Source organism: Equus caballus, chromosome 20 (assembly GCF_041296265.1).
Source record: "Equus caballus isolate H_3958 breed thoroughbred chromosome 20, TB-T2T, whole genome shotgun sequence".
In the NCBI taxonomy this organism is placed as follows: domain Eukaryota; kingdom Metazoa; phylum Chordata; class Mammalia; order Perissodactyla; family Equidae; genus Equus; species Equus caballus.
The window spans coordinates 61,598,381-61,616,702 of record NC_091703.1 but is presented as its reverse complement, the minus strand read 5'-3'; the positions used below and the strand labels follow the sequence as shown (position 1 = coordinate 61,616,702).

General features: G+C 34.2%; 1 protein-coding gene across 2 annotated transcripts in view; it reads left to right on the top strand.

Moving 5' to 3' along the window:
* Window positions 1-18,322, top strand: part of LOC100070526 (eyes shut homolog) — a 319,688-nt gene that overhangs the window by 167,610 nt on the left and 133,756 nt on the right. For both annotated transcript variants that reach the window (XM_023625135.2, XM_070244798.1), the window contains 2 exons: window positions 7,532-8,483; window positions 12,060-12,173. In XM_023625135.2, coding sequence (XP_023480903.2) covers window positions 7,703-8,483; window positions 12,060-12,173 — 895 coding nt within the window. In that variant the 5' untranslated portion in view covers window positions 7,532-7,702. Of the gene's footprint in view, window positions 1-7,531; window positions 8,484-12,059; window positions 12,174-18,322 lie in introns of those variants that run through there.

The following is an 18,322-nucleotide window of genomic DNA, read 5'->3' as shown; positions in this document are numbered from 1 at the left end:
AAGAAAATCATTTAGTCTATATTTTTGTCACTTTTAATAGATCGTACTTTATCTTGGGTAGGTTTGGGTCACTTAGAATAATCTGCTGTCTGTTTCATCTTTTCTGTTTGCTGTGTCTGTATGTTTTAATTCCTTCCTTTTAACTTTCACATCTTTACATTTAATTTCTTTCTTTTTTTTTCCCAGCATCTTTATTGTGACTCCTCCTAGTCTCCCATTTCTTGACTGAAGTTCACTCTCTCTTTAATTTCCTTAAAACATGCAAGAAATATGAGTCATCTTGAGTTTTCTGTATGACAATATTTTTTGTTTTCTTTTTGCATAAATTACATTGCAAGTAGAACGACTTCTCTAGTTTGAGAATGAACGTCCCAAATTCTGTAGTTCTGTTTTGGCTTTCAAAACTGAAATTTACAAGTTTTATTTTAACATATGAGGTGGGAATATTACAAACAAGATTTTCTTGATTTTACATTTTCCAGTCTAGATCTGAAATAACTAAAGGAAGGGCTCTGTCCAGGCCAGTGACATTGTTCACCAAAGCCACTAATTCCTTACTTGTCTTGACATTCAGATTCTCAAAGAATGTGGGCTTCCAGCATATTGCGCAAGACTTAAAAATCATTTATTTGAGGCCTCAGCAAGGGATAAGTATATCTCTAGCAGATACTAAAAGATGTAGGAAGGTCTAACACTTCTATGGCATTTAACATTTCCGAGGAATAAATTTTAAAAAGCGAGGAGCAGTACTTGAAATGGGAAAAATAGGTCCTACTCTCAAAACATTTTTGGCTGTAGGTCTCATACAGTCTCTGACGTTTCATATATTTTAGTGATGTAAATTTCAATGGAAGATCACTATTTTAACAGAGAACATTTTTTTAAAATTTTTATGGAAACTAAAATGTATAGACAATGGAAAGGAAGTTTCACCTAATTTGAAAAAAACTATATTGAGAATCTATAAGATAATATTCTGAATTAAATGTGGGGAGAAAGGAGGTCTAAATGAAATCATAATTTATTCAAATTTTTATTTTATGGAAACATTTCTCTTTCCTCAAAGCGAGCAATCATGTTGGGAAAGATATGGTGCTGTTATATCATCACTTTCTGTTTAACGTTAATGTTTTCAATCTCTAGATAATGGCAATCTTGCTGAGGTGATATTTTTAAAGTAAGATTAGAGCATTACTAAATAATTTCTGATTTCTTAGACTGTACTCTGATATGTCAACAATAATCTCTATGCTTTTGCACAATGTCATATATGAAATGAAATGTTTTGATAAAGTTTAACCACAAGATATAGAAAAGCTAATATAAAGTCCATAATAGTAATTAAAATGATAGCCTTTAAAATGGTGACTCCTTTATATTGTATATTCAGTTAGTTACCAAGCATCACTAGTTCTTCTCTTGAATTAAAACACAAGGATTTTTTATTCCGTTCCCATTACCACTTTGGACCCAGATATTATATACTAACTAAATTATGGCAAGTGTAATTTAGATAGTTTCCTCAAATGTAGTTTTTCTTCATTGAAGTATAATTCATTCTGGAAAAACATATGATCTCAGCCAAGAGATAGGACATATGATCTTGAAAGAGGTAAATAATGAAAGCTTGATGTAATCATTTAAATTTTCATTTTAATCATCTACAAAATGGGAATAAAAATAATGATCCTATTATGTTCTGATTACTTAGACTGATTGAAGGCTACACACACACACACACACACACACACACACACACACACGGACGCACACAGATATGGTGATACAAATGTAATTAATTTTCTAGTCTAGGTTACTTACAGAAAATCTATTTTAATTCACAGAAGGTGAACTGTGTTTCTTATAATATAAGTACTCTTTAATAGCAGCCATTGAAAAATTTTGAAGGCTACTCATTGAGCATGTAGAGTTAAAAGGAAAATAGTTTTACAATAATAACAGACTAAATTTAATTCCTGGCCATTTCAGTATGTAAAATAGTATCATAAAATTATATATTTATAAGTAAATGAGAATGAGGAAAAAAAAACTCTGAGCTTAATCCACCCCTAAACCTCATCCCATGACACTCTCCATTCCTAAACTCATCCTTGAAACATGCTGTCTCCTGGCTCATTCCATCTCCTAACATCACTGACCCCCACACATTCCCTATATTCACTCCATTCTTGACTTCTTTAGCTTAGAATAATAGAAAGGTGAACGATAGAAGTAAAAGGATTTTCAGGGAACAGAATGAAGATGGATTTTTGTACGTTATTTTATGTTAAGCATTTGGAGACATATCACAATGTGAAGACACATGGGGAGGGGTACCCAAGCTAGAGTTTTGAGCTCGAACAAAGCTTTCTGTAGGAAATGATGTCTCAAGTCAGATTTTAATTCCACTTTGCTGACTTCTCTATTCACTCTCCTTTCTTTCATAGACATTGTTTTACAGAATTTTTACACTGGATTTTTCTTTTCCTTAACTCCTGTAAACCCACTGTCTCATTCTAATCATTCTATTGCTATTGCATCAATTAAACTGCATTGTAATCATCAAATGTAGTAAATTCACTTCATAATTTATATAAGTACCAGCTCTGCAAAAATTCTAGAAACTTTTTCCTCTGTTGTTTTGCTTAACAGAATGCAAAGTTGTTTTGAGATTTGTTTTCTCCCCATCTCTCGAACATTAATGTTCTTCAGGATTCTGTTTGTCAGCTTTCACCCGAACCCCTTTGTTTAATCTCACGTCCTATTAGTAACCCTGTTTTGAATATTCTTCTTCCTAAATTGGCTGTCTCTTCCTCATTACTTCTGTCTCAGCTCTAATTTTAAAATTTACAATTTTTGCCCTTTTCTGGACTCCCTGCTAGAATTTTCATCTTCCTTGCTTCTGGCAGCTATGTTGACATTTCTAAAGTACATTTTCATTCCCTTCCCACAATTTCAATACAATATGTGGTATCCAAAATGTGTTGTGCACTCTCTAGTGGTCAGGCACAAATCATTAGGATTTTTGTGTCTGTTCATTTTATCTCCTACGTTTCTAATTTTCATTTTGGATATGTTCTATGAAGTATAATATATAATTTATAAGAATAAAAAGCTGTTGTTGTGGAGGTCGTACTTTGCAATGTGGTGAAAAATGAAAAAGATCACTAGTATACAGAATGAACCACAAACTCCTTAAAAACTTCCACAGTTCATGATATTATGTATTGAGCACCATGCAAATGAATCACATACAATTTCTTTCAGCCTAACTCAGCTATCTTTTATTGAATTCCCGTTATAATCCAAACAGTATTATTCGTGCATTGTATTCAAATCATTCTTTGTTCATATAAAACTTATTTGTTTGAATCTATTTTCTTATTTTTTAAAGGAGGTCATTTAAGACGATTCGTATATGTGAATAAGAGAAGTGTTCTCCATGTTTTGTTAACTATGGAATATAGGTTGGGCTTTATTTGTTAGAATAACCTAACTACAAAACTAATATAAAAGTGATACAGCTCATATCATCTGAAATTTCTCAGTAGGTTTTCCTGTGAAATATTATCCTGGTAGCATCGCTGCCAAGTGATGTTATGGTTACAATTATGTACAATGCTTTGAATGTCTCCATCATAGCCCCTAGACTTCTAGACTTCTTGACTCAAAAATTTATAAGATGGCAATGTCTCATGGGATGAAAAAGATTCCTAATTTCAACTCTTAAACATACTGTGAACATACGTATGTGCTTAGAAGTGAGCAGAATGTCATCTGACTTGCTACTTTGATTTGAAGGGTGTCTTTATAAATGAACTGAGTCACATACCATTATATTTACTTTTGAGTCCAAATTACTTCTCCTTATTCAAATGTATCCATACTTTATGTTTATATTAATCTCTTTTGTAATAAAACTCAAAGTATTTTGTATTCAGCATATATAGATGCAAATTGACCTCATAGAGATTTTTCTGGGTTTTTTTTTTTTTGGCTTCTATTTTCATTTATTGAAATTTTCCTCAGATATAAATGCAATGCATCAAGTCACTTTCTCTTAGAAAATATCAATGTGCAATAATTAGGGGCCCAGTGAATTCTGAGAAGCACAGGATTAGCCCCGCAGTAATGCGAGCTCACAGCTGCAGCGAATCTAAAAATGTCACACAGACATCCTTCTGCTTCCATGCAAATGAAATTGGTTTCCTAGCATTTACACATGGAAAGAAATTGCTGCCTGTGTTTGTTTAAACCCATTTACTACTTAATTTTTTATTGTATCTTTTTCAACTAGGCTACTGGGAAAATAATGCATCTGTGCAGGTTGATACTACTGTAAATTTGGGATTTACAGCCACAAAAGTATTTCAGTATTGCTTAGTGATTCTCCTGTTTTTTCCTAATTAACATATTCTCACATTTTCCTCATGGTTTATTTCACATCTTGTCCATTCCACTCTTTCTTCCAAACCTACTATCTCCGTCAGTCACTTCCTATTTCATAGAGAAAATAGAAGATCCCACAAGATAAATTCCTCAACTCTCTGCCACCAAAGTTGCAACCTCAATAGCCTACAGCAATCTTCCCTCCTTCCTCCCCTTCTGTGCTGTATCCTTGCCCCGTATCTTCTTCCATATTGCCTTATTATCTCCCTCTGTGTCCTTTGCTCATGATTTAAACAAGATCAAGTCTTTCCCATTTTATTTTATTTTATTTTGAAGAAGGTTAGCCCTGAGCTAACATCTGCCGCCAATCCTCCTCTTTTTGTTGAGGAAGATTGTCCCTGAGCTAACATCTGTGCCCATTTTCCTCTACTTTATACATGGGATGCCTGCCACGGAATGGCTTGATAAGCAGTGTGTAGGTCTTCACTCAGGATCTGAATTGGCAAACCCCGGCCACCGAAGCAGAGCATGCAAACTTAACCACTATTCTACCAAGCCCAGCCCCAAGTCTTTCCCATTTTAAAACATCCTTCCAACAACTTTACATATTGAAATATAAAAATATGTAATTGATATGATCAGATTTTGAATTCCAGCCCAGCTTTCTCTCCTGTGCTCATATGTGTCTATACTATTGATGTCCAGCTACTTCTACAAGAAAATCGCTGCGGGGCACTGCAAATTCAGTGTCTGCATAAGTGATTCTGACATCCCCCTCGCCCTTGCCATCTTGTTTCTGTACCTGCTTCTCTTGGGTTTTTCTTTCTCCTTAGGTCAGCAGCTTGAAGACGTTGTCATTCTAATTTAAGTATTTCTGGGCTCCACCAGTGTTGCTATATTTCTGCTGCCACTGTATGAATCCGGCCATTACTATTGTTTTACCAGATTAGTGCTACTCACTCCTCCACAAATGTCTCGGCTCCCCCAATTGTACCCACCAATACATCCTCACCCTGCAACTAAACTGATGTCATTGAAGTAAAATTCACTCTTGTTAATCTCCTATATAAAATCTTCCACAGGCTCTCCATTGCCCTCAGACAGAATGTGAGCAACTTTACTGGCAATGCCTGCCCCTTCTTGATATAGTCTCTCTGTAAATCGAGAGCTTATATTTTATCATAATTTCTTTTCCCTCTGCGTTTAGAAGCTTGGCTTCTCCTGCTTCTTCAAAGGTATCTAGTGACACACTCATCTCAAAATCTTTACATGGAGGTTTTCTCCTGGAATACGCCTCCCTTGGCAATTTTCCCAGATGATTCCATTTCATTGTCCAAGTTTATTCTTGTCTCCTCTTAAATGTCCCTGCTACCTGATCTCACAGTGCTCTCGACTATTCTTTTCATAGCGATTTGATGATCTTGCTTGCCTAATAATTCTCTCTCCTTCATTAAGCTCTTAGTTCTTTACCTGATACCTTATTTCACTTGGTCATTGATGAATCCCCAGTACCTAGCATATTACCCTGCACATAGATTGGGATCAAATATGCTTCTTTAAAGCACCTTTAAGCCTTAGCAAAATTGTTAATTTAAATCCTGTGTTTTATATTATGATAAACATATTTGAAATGAAAATGATCATACATAACTTTTGAGTCTAAGAAAGTTGTAATTTTACCTTCTCATTGCATATTAAGGTAATACATTACTTATATGAATTATCTTTTATAGAGTTATAATGTCCACAATTGAATTTTCAAAGAAGTAATTTATAACTCAAGTTTAATTTCTACATGCTCTAGAATAGCCATTAAGAAATTAGATTTACCATAAATATTTGATATGAGTTAAATTAATTACATCACATAACAGCATAGAACCATTTATTTTCACAATATCTAATTGATAATCAAGGTATAGTAGGAAATGCTGGGATTTTGAATCTGACAAACCTGAATTTTAACTCGAGATATTCCACTTACCTGCTGAGTGAAACAAACACTACCTTTTATAGAATGATTTGTATGTGGTTACGTAGTCGAATTCAATCTTCGATACTATATTGTTAATTCAATACTACTATGTTAATTTCTCTATATTAATATATTTACTATATTCTTACATATGTGAGAGGGAGGGAATTAAAACCCATGTGGCCAAAGAATGCAGGATGAATAAATAACATAACCGAGATCCAAAGAGCATGTTTTCCCATCGTACCATTTATCTTCTCAGAATTTGAATTTTGTTGTAAGGATTACAGTTTATTTGTTAATCAGGTAGTAGAGGTATTTACAGAGAGAAAACCCTCAATGAATGGTAGTTACTATTTTTTTAAATGGGTCAATATATTAAATCTCAAAATCCCTATTTAGTTTCTTACCCTCTGGGAGTAATGGTGCCTTCCAACAGGATTGATCCCCTGACCTCTCCTTTCACACCAGTACTGAGTGATGAAACAAAAAGTCACCACATGCTACTTCTATTTATCATCCTTTCATTACACCATCTTAAGCTTGCTTTTCCCTCTTTGCTCTCCACCCTCCCACCATTCCTGTAGAAGCTGGGTGAAGACTCATTCTAAGTTTAGTTGTTTGTACAAGAGAATTTTCTATGAGTCTTTTACAAATGTGGGAGCTCCCACCTCCTGGATTAGAGGAACATGATCTGTCACCAGCAGGCACATTAAGGCTTATGTTTGCATGCAAATATTACATAAACATTATATTTAAGCCATTTTTATTCTTATTTTATGAATGATGCTTTCAAGGTGTTTTTCTAAAACTAATCAGAAAGGCATACTTATATTTGAAGAAAATTAAAACCATCTGTAAAAGAGGGATCTTGAGTATGGGTGTGTTTCAGTTATGCTGAAGCTTGATATAAAGAAAACATACAAAAGGCTGCAGTAAGGTGCTGGTTTAATTATGTAAAGACACCAGAACTTTTCAGAAGCAGGTGATTATCGAGGGAAGGATGAGATGCAATATCTCTTCCCCACATTTTTCCTGGCCTTGTTTCACAAAGAAGGTGCCCAACTGCTGCTGACACAATCCTTGCAGAAAACAGCTAAGAATTTTCTCTATCCTTAAGTAATTTAGGAAAAACTTCACTAACAATGTGTTTTTTTCTGTTTGAAGGAATATTTAAACAGTTGAACTCTACTGTTTCTTGATCACAAGCCACTGTCATCAAATCCACTTGCACTTTGGGAATAGGAAAAAAATCAGTTCCGTCTGAACAAAATCACTGCTTGGAAATCTCCAGCAATACTGAAAGCCCATTTTGCAGCAATTCTTTATGACACTTTCATGATAGACTGTAAAATACAATTGCCAAAAATGGCTAACAAATCAGTTATGCTTCTGAGCCTGGTGGTTCTTCACAGCACAGTTATAAATGGAAAAATGACATGTAAGTGGCAATTGGTGGAGGAATGGCATACACAACCCTCATCGTATGTGGTGAATTGGACACTATCGGAAAACATCTGCACGGACTTCTATGGAGATTGCTGGTTTGGGGATGTAAATACTAAAATGAGCCCTTTAGGCAATCAAGTTGTTCCCCAGATTTGCCCTTTGCAAATTCAATTAGGAGACATTCTTGTAATTTCTTCTGAACCATCTCTTCAGTCTCCAGAAATAAATTTGATGAATGTTTCTGAAGCATCGTTCATTGACTGTATGCAAAATGCCACAACTGAAGATCAGTTACTTTTTGGTTGCAAACTGAAAGGAATGCACACTGTGAATTCTCAGTGGCTGAGTGTTGGGACACATTATTTTATCACAGTAATGGCAAATGGTCCATCGCTTTGTCAACTGGGACTTCGACTAAATGTGACTGTGAAAGAGCAGTTCTGCCAGGAACCTCTGCATTCAGAATTTTGCTCTGGGCATGGGAAATGTCTTTCTGAAGTTTGGAGCAAGGTATACAGCTGCCATTGTCAGCCTCCATTTTCTGGAAAATACTGCCAGGAAGTTGATGCATGTTCTCATAAACCATGTGAAAATAATGGCAGTTGCATTAATAAAAGAGGAAAATGGAATAAGCAAGGATATGAATGTATCTGTCACCCACCATTTACAGGTAAGATTGTTTTTAAGAATTATGTAATTCTATTAAAATAGAAAAAATAAACTGAATTTTTAAACTGTTACTTAACAAAAAACAAGCTACATTTTTAAAAGTCTTACAGATTTTTTAGAAAGGGCTAAATTTGGATCCCGGACATATAAAAATCCTATCAGGCATTCTCTAAAAGAGTTTTTCTGCTTATTTAAAGAGAGTTTCTTAAAAACACATGTATTTTATCCTGAAATACCTATTTTCACTCTTAATGTCTCATATATTAAAAAGTAAAATCATCAGGATAATATTATTCATTGAATGAAATTCACAGGCATGTGGTATTTGGGTTCAACAGTTCTGGGTGATAATGTGGAAATGAAATATGGATCTGAGGAGAGGAAGGTAAGGAAGCATTCGCTTGTGGGGAAGCTTGAAGTTGTTGGAGAAAGCTGGAGAGGAAAAGATCATTGTAAGCCAAGAGCAGTGTTCTTACTGGATGTTGTTGTGGCACCTATAACATGATTGACAAAGAGTGACAAGGAAGGAAAGAGCATGATAGAATGAATAACTGGTTGTAATAAGCTAAATGAGAGGCAATGATAAGGAAAGGTTGTAAAAGGGAGATATTTGGTGAGTGGATGAAGCCAGAAGAAGGGCAATTTAGAAACAATGTAAACTGTATTACCTGAGGCTAAAGTGAGGATTTAAGGGAAAGTAAGCTATCTCTACTTGAAAGTTTACTAGGGAATTTGGGTCATCAGCAGAAAGTGAAGAGAAACATTGAGAAATGCAAGGAATATTTAAAGTTTGGGAACTTATGAAAGGCTTTCTTTTAATAAGCGTTCCAGAGACCCAGCATGGAGAGTTCCAAGGTAATGGGCGAGGCAACAATGAGCTAACAAAGGAAGTACTTGACGTGGTTTGCAATGACAGTACAGGAAAACAGATGACAGGTTGGTAGCATATTTTGGTCATGAAGGAGGAAGGAGTGTGAGCAGCAGACATGACTAGAGCAGATCAGGCTCAGGGATGTAACTTTTGCTGGGCAATCTTGGGGGATTCACCAAGGTTTTTCTTCCATGTGCCTTGGAAGACCCCACTGGAGGCAAGTTTGAGGAGGCTTTCTGGTAAAATGTAGTGAATAACTCAATAAGCCATTGCGGGCTCTAAAATTGACCTAAGCCAATCTTTTTTTTCTTTTCTTTTTTTTTTTTTGAGGAAGCGTAGTCCTGAGCTAACATTCCTGTCCATCTTCCTCTGTTTTATATGTGGGACACCTGTCACAGCATGGCTTGACAACTGGTGCCATGTCCGCACCCGGGATTGGAATCGGGGAACCCCGGGTCACTGAAGGCAAACATGCGAACTTAACTACTACGCCATTGAGCCAGCCCCTAAACCAATCTTTTAAGGAGTAATTTTAAAGTCTATAGTAAGGAGGTACCAAGACTACTTCAGAAGTTAATCCCAGCAAAATCCACCGAATATCCTCTCTCTATAACTGGGAACAAATTCTCATTTGATTTTACTGGCATTAGTGATAAAAGATGAGTTACCTCACTCATCCAGTAGTATATCAGGTGACTAAAATTAGCACCTCAGTGAAAAAGGAAAAGCACTCAAATTGCTGATTTGGGATGAATGAAAACCCATTTAATTGAGAGCTCCTAAAGCATACATTTTAACTTCTCCAAAGAATTCTAAAGAATATTTGAGTGGAAAATTTACACCATCTATCAGAATATTACTTGGTGTATATGTAATCGTATGCTGTGGAATATCATTTCAATGGTTTTACTCCAACTGCGTAGAGTGGTTTGTTTCTTACCCAATGTTTGTTTGCTTATTTATTAGAAACACAGCCATAGGTAATTTAAACCCTTAAATTTTAAATGCCATAAAAGTACCTAATATTACTTATTTATTTTTTAAAACACAGTATATACCATTATGCCACTTTAATTATAATTACTTCAATTTTAAATCTCAGAAGATACAGAAATATGTAGAATTGCCGAAGAAATTGAGAATGTTCACTGTATTCATTTGCTAGTGCGGCCAAAAGAGGTACCACAGTTTGAGTGTCTTCAACAACAGAAATTTATTTCCTCAGAGTTCTAAGGTCTAAAAGTTTGAGATGGAGGTATTGGCAGGGTTGGCTTCTTCTGAAGCCACTCTCCTTGGTCCAGAGATGACCGTTTCCTCCTGAGTCTTCATATCATCTTCCCTCAGTATGTGTTTGTGTGTCCAAGCTTCCTCTTCTTATAAGGACATCAGTCACATTTGATTAACACCTTGCCTAATGACTTCATTCAACCTCTCTAAAGACCTTGTCTACAAATATGGTCACACTCTGAGATCCTGAGGTTTAGGATTTCAACATATGAATTTTGGGAGTCACAATTTGTCCCATTACACTTATTGAAATTGAAATAGGACATAACCTATGGCACATTCTACTCTTAATTTAGTTTTTGAGTATGGAAATATTTTAACATACAATTATATGGACATATTTTCATTGTGTTGGGGGTTGTTTGGAGGTACAAGAAAGAAGAAGTGTTCTGTGTTAGTGAACAGGGATGTCAGTCTGTAAGGAATTTGAAAGGCATCAATGATATTGGCAAAATCTGCTTACAAATTAAATTAAAATTCAATTAGAGTGGGAGGGCAGGCCTATTGCCAAGTCATGTACAGATGTTTTGTAGTAATGTGCCCACTTACCATGCCCTGGAATTTTCTAGGCACATTCTTCTATGGAGGATATTTTGAGGTGATTAACTGCATAGGAAAATATGCTCTGCAAAGTTATGGTATGTGATATAGTAGGACCGTGATAGTTTGTGTAAGAGGGATTTGGAAAATGTGATATAGCAGCAAGGGCAAGAACATGTAGAACTTAGAAGTTTGTGCATAGCTTCTGAGAATCCAAGCAGCTTTTTCTTTTTTTTTTTCTCTCATAATTTTAGATTTTTATTTTATTTTACTGTGGAAAGAACACTTAATATGAGATCTGCCCTCTTAACAAAATTTTAAGTATAAAATATATTATTGCTGATGTCAGGTGCAATGTTGTACGGCAGACCTCTACAGCTTATTCATCTTGCTTAACTGAAACTGTGCCCTGGTTCATCCTTGTGTTTTCCTTTTTGGATTGTTGCCTTGGCCAGGTAGTAGGGCTAAGACACTATATACATTTCAATGTATTGTAGACTACCACTGCAATGCTACCACTGTGTGTTGAAGAACTGGTATCTACATGTATTAATATTATCTATTGTCAAAACATGATTATAAATTCAAATTATCATGCAAAGTAACCAAACTCAAATATCAGTAATCAGAAAGATATTTTAATATTATGGGATCATAAGACAGAGAAACTGATGTTAAATTTATTGAAATTAATTTTTGTTTCTATTTAAATAGATCATTATGCAGCACTATTTCTTAATTAGAATTACATTTTCTCAAAATTTTTATATTATTCCTTATTAAAGAATTTGGGGAAAATTGGTGACCATAATTAACTATTAATAAACAATGTAAATACTTTAATCTACTTGAAAAAATAATTTTCTTTCATTTTTATAGGCATAAATTGTTCAGAAATAATTGACCAATGTCAACCATACGTCTGTTTCCATGGGAATTACAGCAATATTACCACAAATAGTTTCATTTGTGAATGTGATGAACCATTTTCAGGTAAAAAATGCACTTGTATGTATACATGCATGTGATTTTAATTTTGTCTTATTTCAAATTCAAATTGAAATGTTTAACTTATTACTGAATAATACAATTTTAGCAGTTCTGTACTCTGACCTTTTTTATGGATAAATTTAATAAACAAACTTGGTTAACAATTAAATGATTATTCTGCTACATATTTCATAATATAAGAAGAGTTTGGACACCAGTGACAAGCTTTTCCACCACGATAAAATGTCTTTTATTTGTTAGTACTAAAATATTTTTAGAAATAGTGCACATTTTGCACATAATTTGCATAAATTATATGTAACTTATTTCTTTAAGTAACACATCGTTACAGACAAATCCCTTTCATGAAAAGCCAAAAATTTTTATTTCTTCTCAAATGAATTTAAAGATGTGAAATAAAATCATTGTTTAACCCAATAGCTTCTTAACTATTGATTAAACGTATAAACCACGAAAATGTGTTTAAACCATTCCCATCTCATCTTTGAGCTCTTGTGCAGTTTCCCATTTTCTGGAAAATATATCTGACCATCAGTATATCTGTTCCTCTTCAAAATGTCTCTAGGCATGGCATCTGCAGCCACAATTAGATACCTAAAGACTCCTTTTGTGGGAGTGAAACAAAAGATGTATGTCTCCCAAATAGCAGAGAATGGTAATATCTCCAGGAGTGTCTCTTGCAGGTGCTTCCAGCTAACTGAGTTGAGGGAGATTTGAAATTTTGGTTGAGTACAGCAGCAGCCACTGCTGCACAGGAAGAGGGGTTGGCACAATGCAGGCAGTAAGAACTCCGACAACTGTCTTCAAGGATATCTTTTCAGGTCTTTTTTTCCCTCAAGTCTTTTATTACCTTGAGATAGGTTATGAGTTGAAAGATGTTTTACAATATCGCATCCTATCCTGTCTATGTATAGAGGTCACATAATTTATCTTCCAAACAATGGCATTTTTGAGCAAAAGAGGTAGTTCAAAGCAGTTACAATTGAATAATATTTGAAATATTTATTTATTGACTAAAAATTGGCTTCATTAAATAGGCAACATATGAAGTATTTACAAAAATAGATGGAATTTCATATTTGGCTTACCAACCCCTGATTTATACCACAGAATAAGCAACCAAACCTCTACAGCAAAAACATATAGACAACTCCTTATAAACGCTATGACAGGACCGTGTGGCTTCAATTTTTCTCTCATATAAAACATAGACATCACTCATCATTTCCTGTGGTTCCCACTGACCCAGCTTACTTGCAGTCAAGCATCTTTCTGCTCACAGGGCAGTATTATCAAATCCTTCTCCTGCTGCCAAGTGAGAAAAGAACAAGTTAGCTATTTGTAGCTGCTTGGATCTTCAAAATCTACAAGCTGCCTTTAAATGAGAGATATTGTATTCTTTCCTTCTGGAAAGGACTGAGAAAAGAGGGATAGATTATCACTGGTAACTCACTAGTTTGTTCTTACATTAAAATAATATACTGCTTATGTATCTGTCATACTTCTAGAAAAGACCATGGTACAATTTAAAGTACAAAGTGGAGATCTGTCAAACCCATCCCAGTTTATTTATTTATTTTTATATTTTGGTAAGGAAGATAGTCCCTGAGCTAAACACCTGTTGCCAACCTTCCTCTTTTTGCTTGAGGAAGATTGTTGCTGAGCTAACATCTGTGCCAGTCTTCCTCGTTTTGTATGTGGGCCACCTCCACAGCATGGATTGATGTGTGGTGTATTGGCCTGCACCTGGAATCTGAACCTGCAAACCCCAGGCCCCTGAAGTAGAGTGTGTGAACTTAACCACTACTTCACTGGGCTGGCCCTCATCCTAATTTACTTTAATGTAACTGTGAATGAGAGTACTTGGTTAAAAAATCTAGGACAAAAGGTAACTTAATAATTGAGGAGAACTGATATCTTAGCAATATTCTGTTTTATACAGCACGAGCATAAACTGGTGCTATTGTGAGCAAACTAGATGATGACCATGTCAGAAGATCTAGTAACTATAATTGATTGGAATATTTTTTGGTATCATTATTTTGTGACTTTAAGTCTTAGCCAAAAAATGTACAAGAAGTATCACATTTTAAAAATTTATAAAGAACATATGTGTATTCACATATAATCTATCTATGTATTTACCTATCCAGTTATCTTATACATATTTTCTAATGGGTTTATTCAAAAACCTTCAGAACCTAAAACCTGTAGAATCTTTTTGCCCACTGTGATGATCTGTGCATATTAATATATATATTATCTGACATGTGAAAAGGATTCATAAATGAGATTATGTTTCAAAGAGTCATAATGAAAGTTCAGAAACTTTATATTTCCAATGCCTTATCAATCAGAGATTATTACATAAATGAGCCTTTATGTCAAATTTCCAGTGCTCTTAAGTTTCACTCCAAACTGAGAATTTTGGAACTCATGTCTTTTGCAAAGTTACAGCTATCATGCTAGAAGCTATTTAATAACTTACATCTAATGCAAATGTAAATCAAGACTGCAAAGAAATAAGGGGTAGAACACACAAGTCCTCTTTTAAAACTAGTGAGCCTTTAGAAAAAAACATATTCCTGATTTTTAAGGCACTTTAAGTATTGTGAAAGAGTGTGAATAAGAATAATTAACCATGATGTCAACTGCAATCTCAGATATTATAAAATTAGGAATAAAAGGTCTAATCTAAAACTGTATGCAAATGTGTTCTTCATTGTAATTCCAAATTTGAAAATGTTATATAAGATTTGTCTATCCATTATAAAGTGATTTGCTCTAATTTTATAACTTCATAAGGTTTATTGCAAAAAAATTTTAATGCATCTTTTTGAGCAATTCAAGGAACCATTAAAATTCTCATTCTATATGTGATCAGTTCTTGACTTATTTTCAAAACCTTTCAAATATGAGTTTGATATAGAAACAAGTGACTGTCAGAAAGCAAATTCTTCAGTCTTAGTTTAGGACTAACTTACTGCTAAAAAATTTAATTTTAGTTTCAAGATTAAAGAAGGTGTATTTTCAAGGCATACTGGAATCCCTGTACCCAAGATGAATGATTTAAAGAGATAATGTCAGGGCATTGTAGGAATCATCAATTTTCCAGATGTGATAAGCTCAGGTGTCATTCGGACAGGTAGCAAGAAGTCCAGTCTGACTAGTGTGGAATACTGTAAGTCATTTTGTTAGCAGTTTAAATCAGAAGGTAGGCAGAATATTTTCTAATGTAAAGTAGACTTCTCCATTTTCAAAACCCCTGCCAGTGGGTAAAATTTATGGAGAATAGTACATTGTCCATGGAAAGGAAAGACAGCAGGAGCTAAATCAGATATAACTCTTTTCATTTTTAATAATTGAACTTTAATCCTATTTTGAAACTTGATTCTGACTGAAGTTCGAAAATTGACTTCAGTCAATTGAGTGGCAGCTCTCACCCCCTGCCATGTAGAGAATTGAATTAGTCTTATTCTCATGAGTGTAGGGTGTTAAATATTGTGAATAGTCAATCATGTTACATGAGCCTAGAGGCACACCACATGTACGATCAACTCTGAGGCTTAGCCTTCATAAAATTTGGAATTACAATTATGATGAATATTTATACAAGTTAATCTAACACATTTAATAATGTGTGTAATTTTTTTAGGCTTTGACTAGGAAGGGTTTCACATACTTTACTCTGGATTTTTATTATTTTTACATTGTCAAACCTCATTTTGTGGTATTTTTCTTCTTGATTCTCTGGTCACTGTGATCATTATCAGCATTGATGGTGACCTGCGGTTCTAAGCACAGCATAATCCACAGTAACATAACACTAAAAGACAAAGTTTCTGGGTCCAACTACTAACACAATGATTTCCTTTCCTACCCCACTCCATCCTGATAGAAAACCAAAGCTTCCTTTGTGCCTTCTGATTAGTCTCTCTTCCATTGTGATAAATCCTCCTTTGATTGATTGGCAAAACAATGCATCTAAGTGTTCCCTATCCTGCTATAAAATTGTCTGAAGATAATTTATGTGTCTACGAAGTATCCAGTATATATTATTCACTTAATAAAGGGTAATTATTGATAATTATGAGATCTCAGGATGATCATGAAAACTTTTATTTCTTGTATTGACAAACGAAAGCAAAAATTGTTTACAAATATGGGAGAACATGAATGTTCAATAAAAGCATATAATTTAGCAGAAGTTATGAAACATATATGTTGTGCCAATTTCAATACCCTTTCATTATTATTCATAAATAGAATACTTATTAACTACTATTTATTGTGCACCTTTCATTTTATCTGAAAGAAATGTCCTTGAAATTATTAGTCTTATATCTGTTTTACCTTTTGAAGAAATGGTAGAAATAGGATTATAACTCAGATGACTTTACTCCAATGACATTGATCTTAAACCAGTATGTAATGTTGCTTCTCTCTTTTATTCAGTGAAAAGTTAATTAAATATTTAAAAATGAGGTAGTGTCTGTATACACTTGTATAGGCCCATAATATACTATAGACCTTGAGAACAAGTATGGCTTACACACTTTGCCAATTTTGTCTTTCTTTATTGATTTGTAGAAAAATTGTATATATCCTGGAAAGAAGTAATTAGTGATGGATGGGTTTTGCAAATCCTTCTTTCAGTCTCTGACTTGTCTTTTCACCTTTTAATCCATGTATTTTGATGAGCAGATGTTTTATATGTTGATAAAGTCCAATTTATTATTTTTTCATTTTATATTTAGTGGATGTTGTGTTTCTTTAGGAAACATTTGCATATCCCAAAGTCATGAAGATATTCTCCTATGTATTTGTTTAGGAGATTTAAAGGTTTTTTTAAAGCCCCAAAATTTTCCTATAGTCACCCTGGGGTGCGTTCCCACTTTCTGGGTGCTCATGCAAGGCTGGAAAGTGTTCGTGCACAAGCACAGGGCTGCCACATGAGGGCAGGGAGTGCTCTCATATCTTCACCACTCCTGAGAGGGCCAGTCAATCCACCCTCAGATGTATAGCTGTGTGTGTCTCAGGTATCCTGTTGTGCTGTGTGGGCTTCCTCCATGGTCAATGAATGTCCATTAGTTGTAGTTCAAAAGAGGGGAGAGACTAAGGGAACAGCTCATTCTGCCATGTTGCTGACATCACTGAAGATTTATAGTTTTAGTTCTTATGTTTAGGTTGATGATCCATTCAAAGTTAATTTTAGTGATTCATATAAGATAGGAATCAAGGTTCTTTTTCTGTTTCACATATGGTGATACAGTTGTTCAGCATCATTGTGGAAAAGTCTCTCTTTATCCACGGTTTTGCTTGGCATCTTTGTCAAAAATCAGTTAAACATATATGTGTGTGTCTACTTCGAGACTCACTATTATACTTATAATTTTATTTGATTGTCTTATTGCACTGGGTAAGCCCTCCAATACAATGTTTAATAATAAAGAGGGCATTCTTCCATTTTTCTTGATATTAAAAGACAAAAAAAAATTCAGTATTTCATCATTAAGGATAATGTTAACCGAAGGTTTTACACAGATGTTCTTTGTCAAATAAAGAGTCTCATTCATAGTTTGTTGAAAATTTTTATCAGATTGGATGATGAATTTTGTCAAATATTTTACTGTACCTACTGAGATGATCTTATGATATCTCTTCATTCAGTTAATTCATGAATTACAGATTTTCATATCTAAACCATCCTTGCATTCGTGGGGTATATCTCAATTGGACATTTTAAAATATCTTTTTTATATGTTCTGAATTTAATTCGTAGTATTCTGTTAAGAAATTTTTTGGTTACATTCATGTGGGATATTTATTATAGTCTTCTAGAAATACTTTTTTTAGGTTGAGATATAATAGTTAAGCTAGACTCTACTTTTTCAAAACAATTGTGTAAATTTGGTATTATTTTCTTGCATAAATATTTGATATCACTCACTAGTACAATTGCTTGGCCTGTAATATATTTATTGGAAGATTTGTGATAAAATTCAGTTATTTTGACAGATACAGACACATTCATATTTTCCAATTCTTGTCAGATTCAAAAGTTGTGCTATTCAAGGAAGTTGCTCATTGCATATTCATTGTTGAATTTTTGACATAATGTTCTTAATATT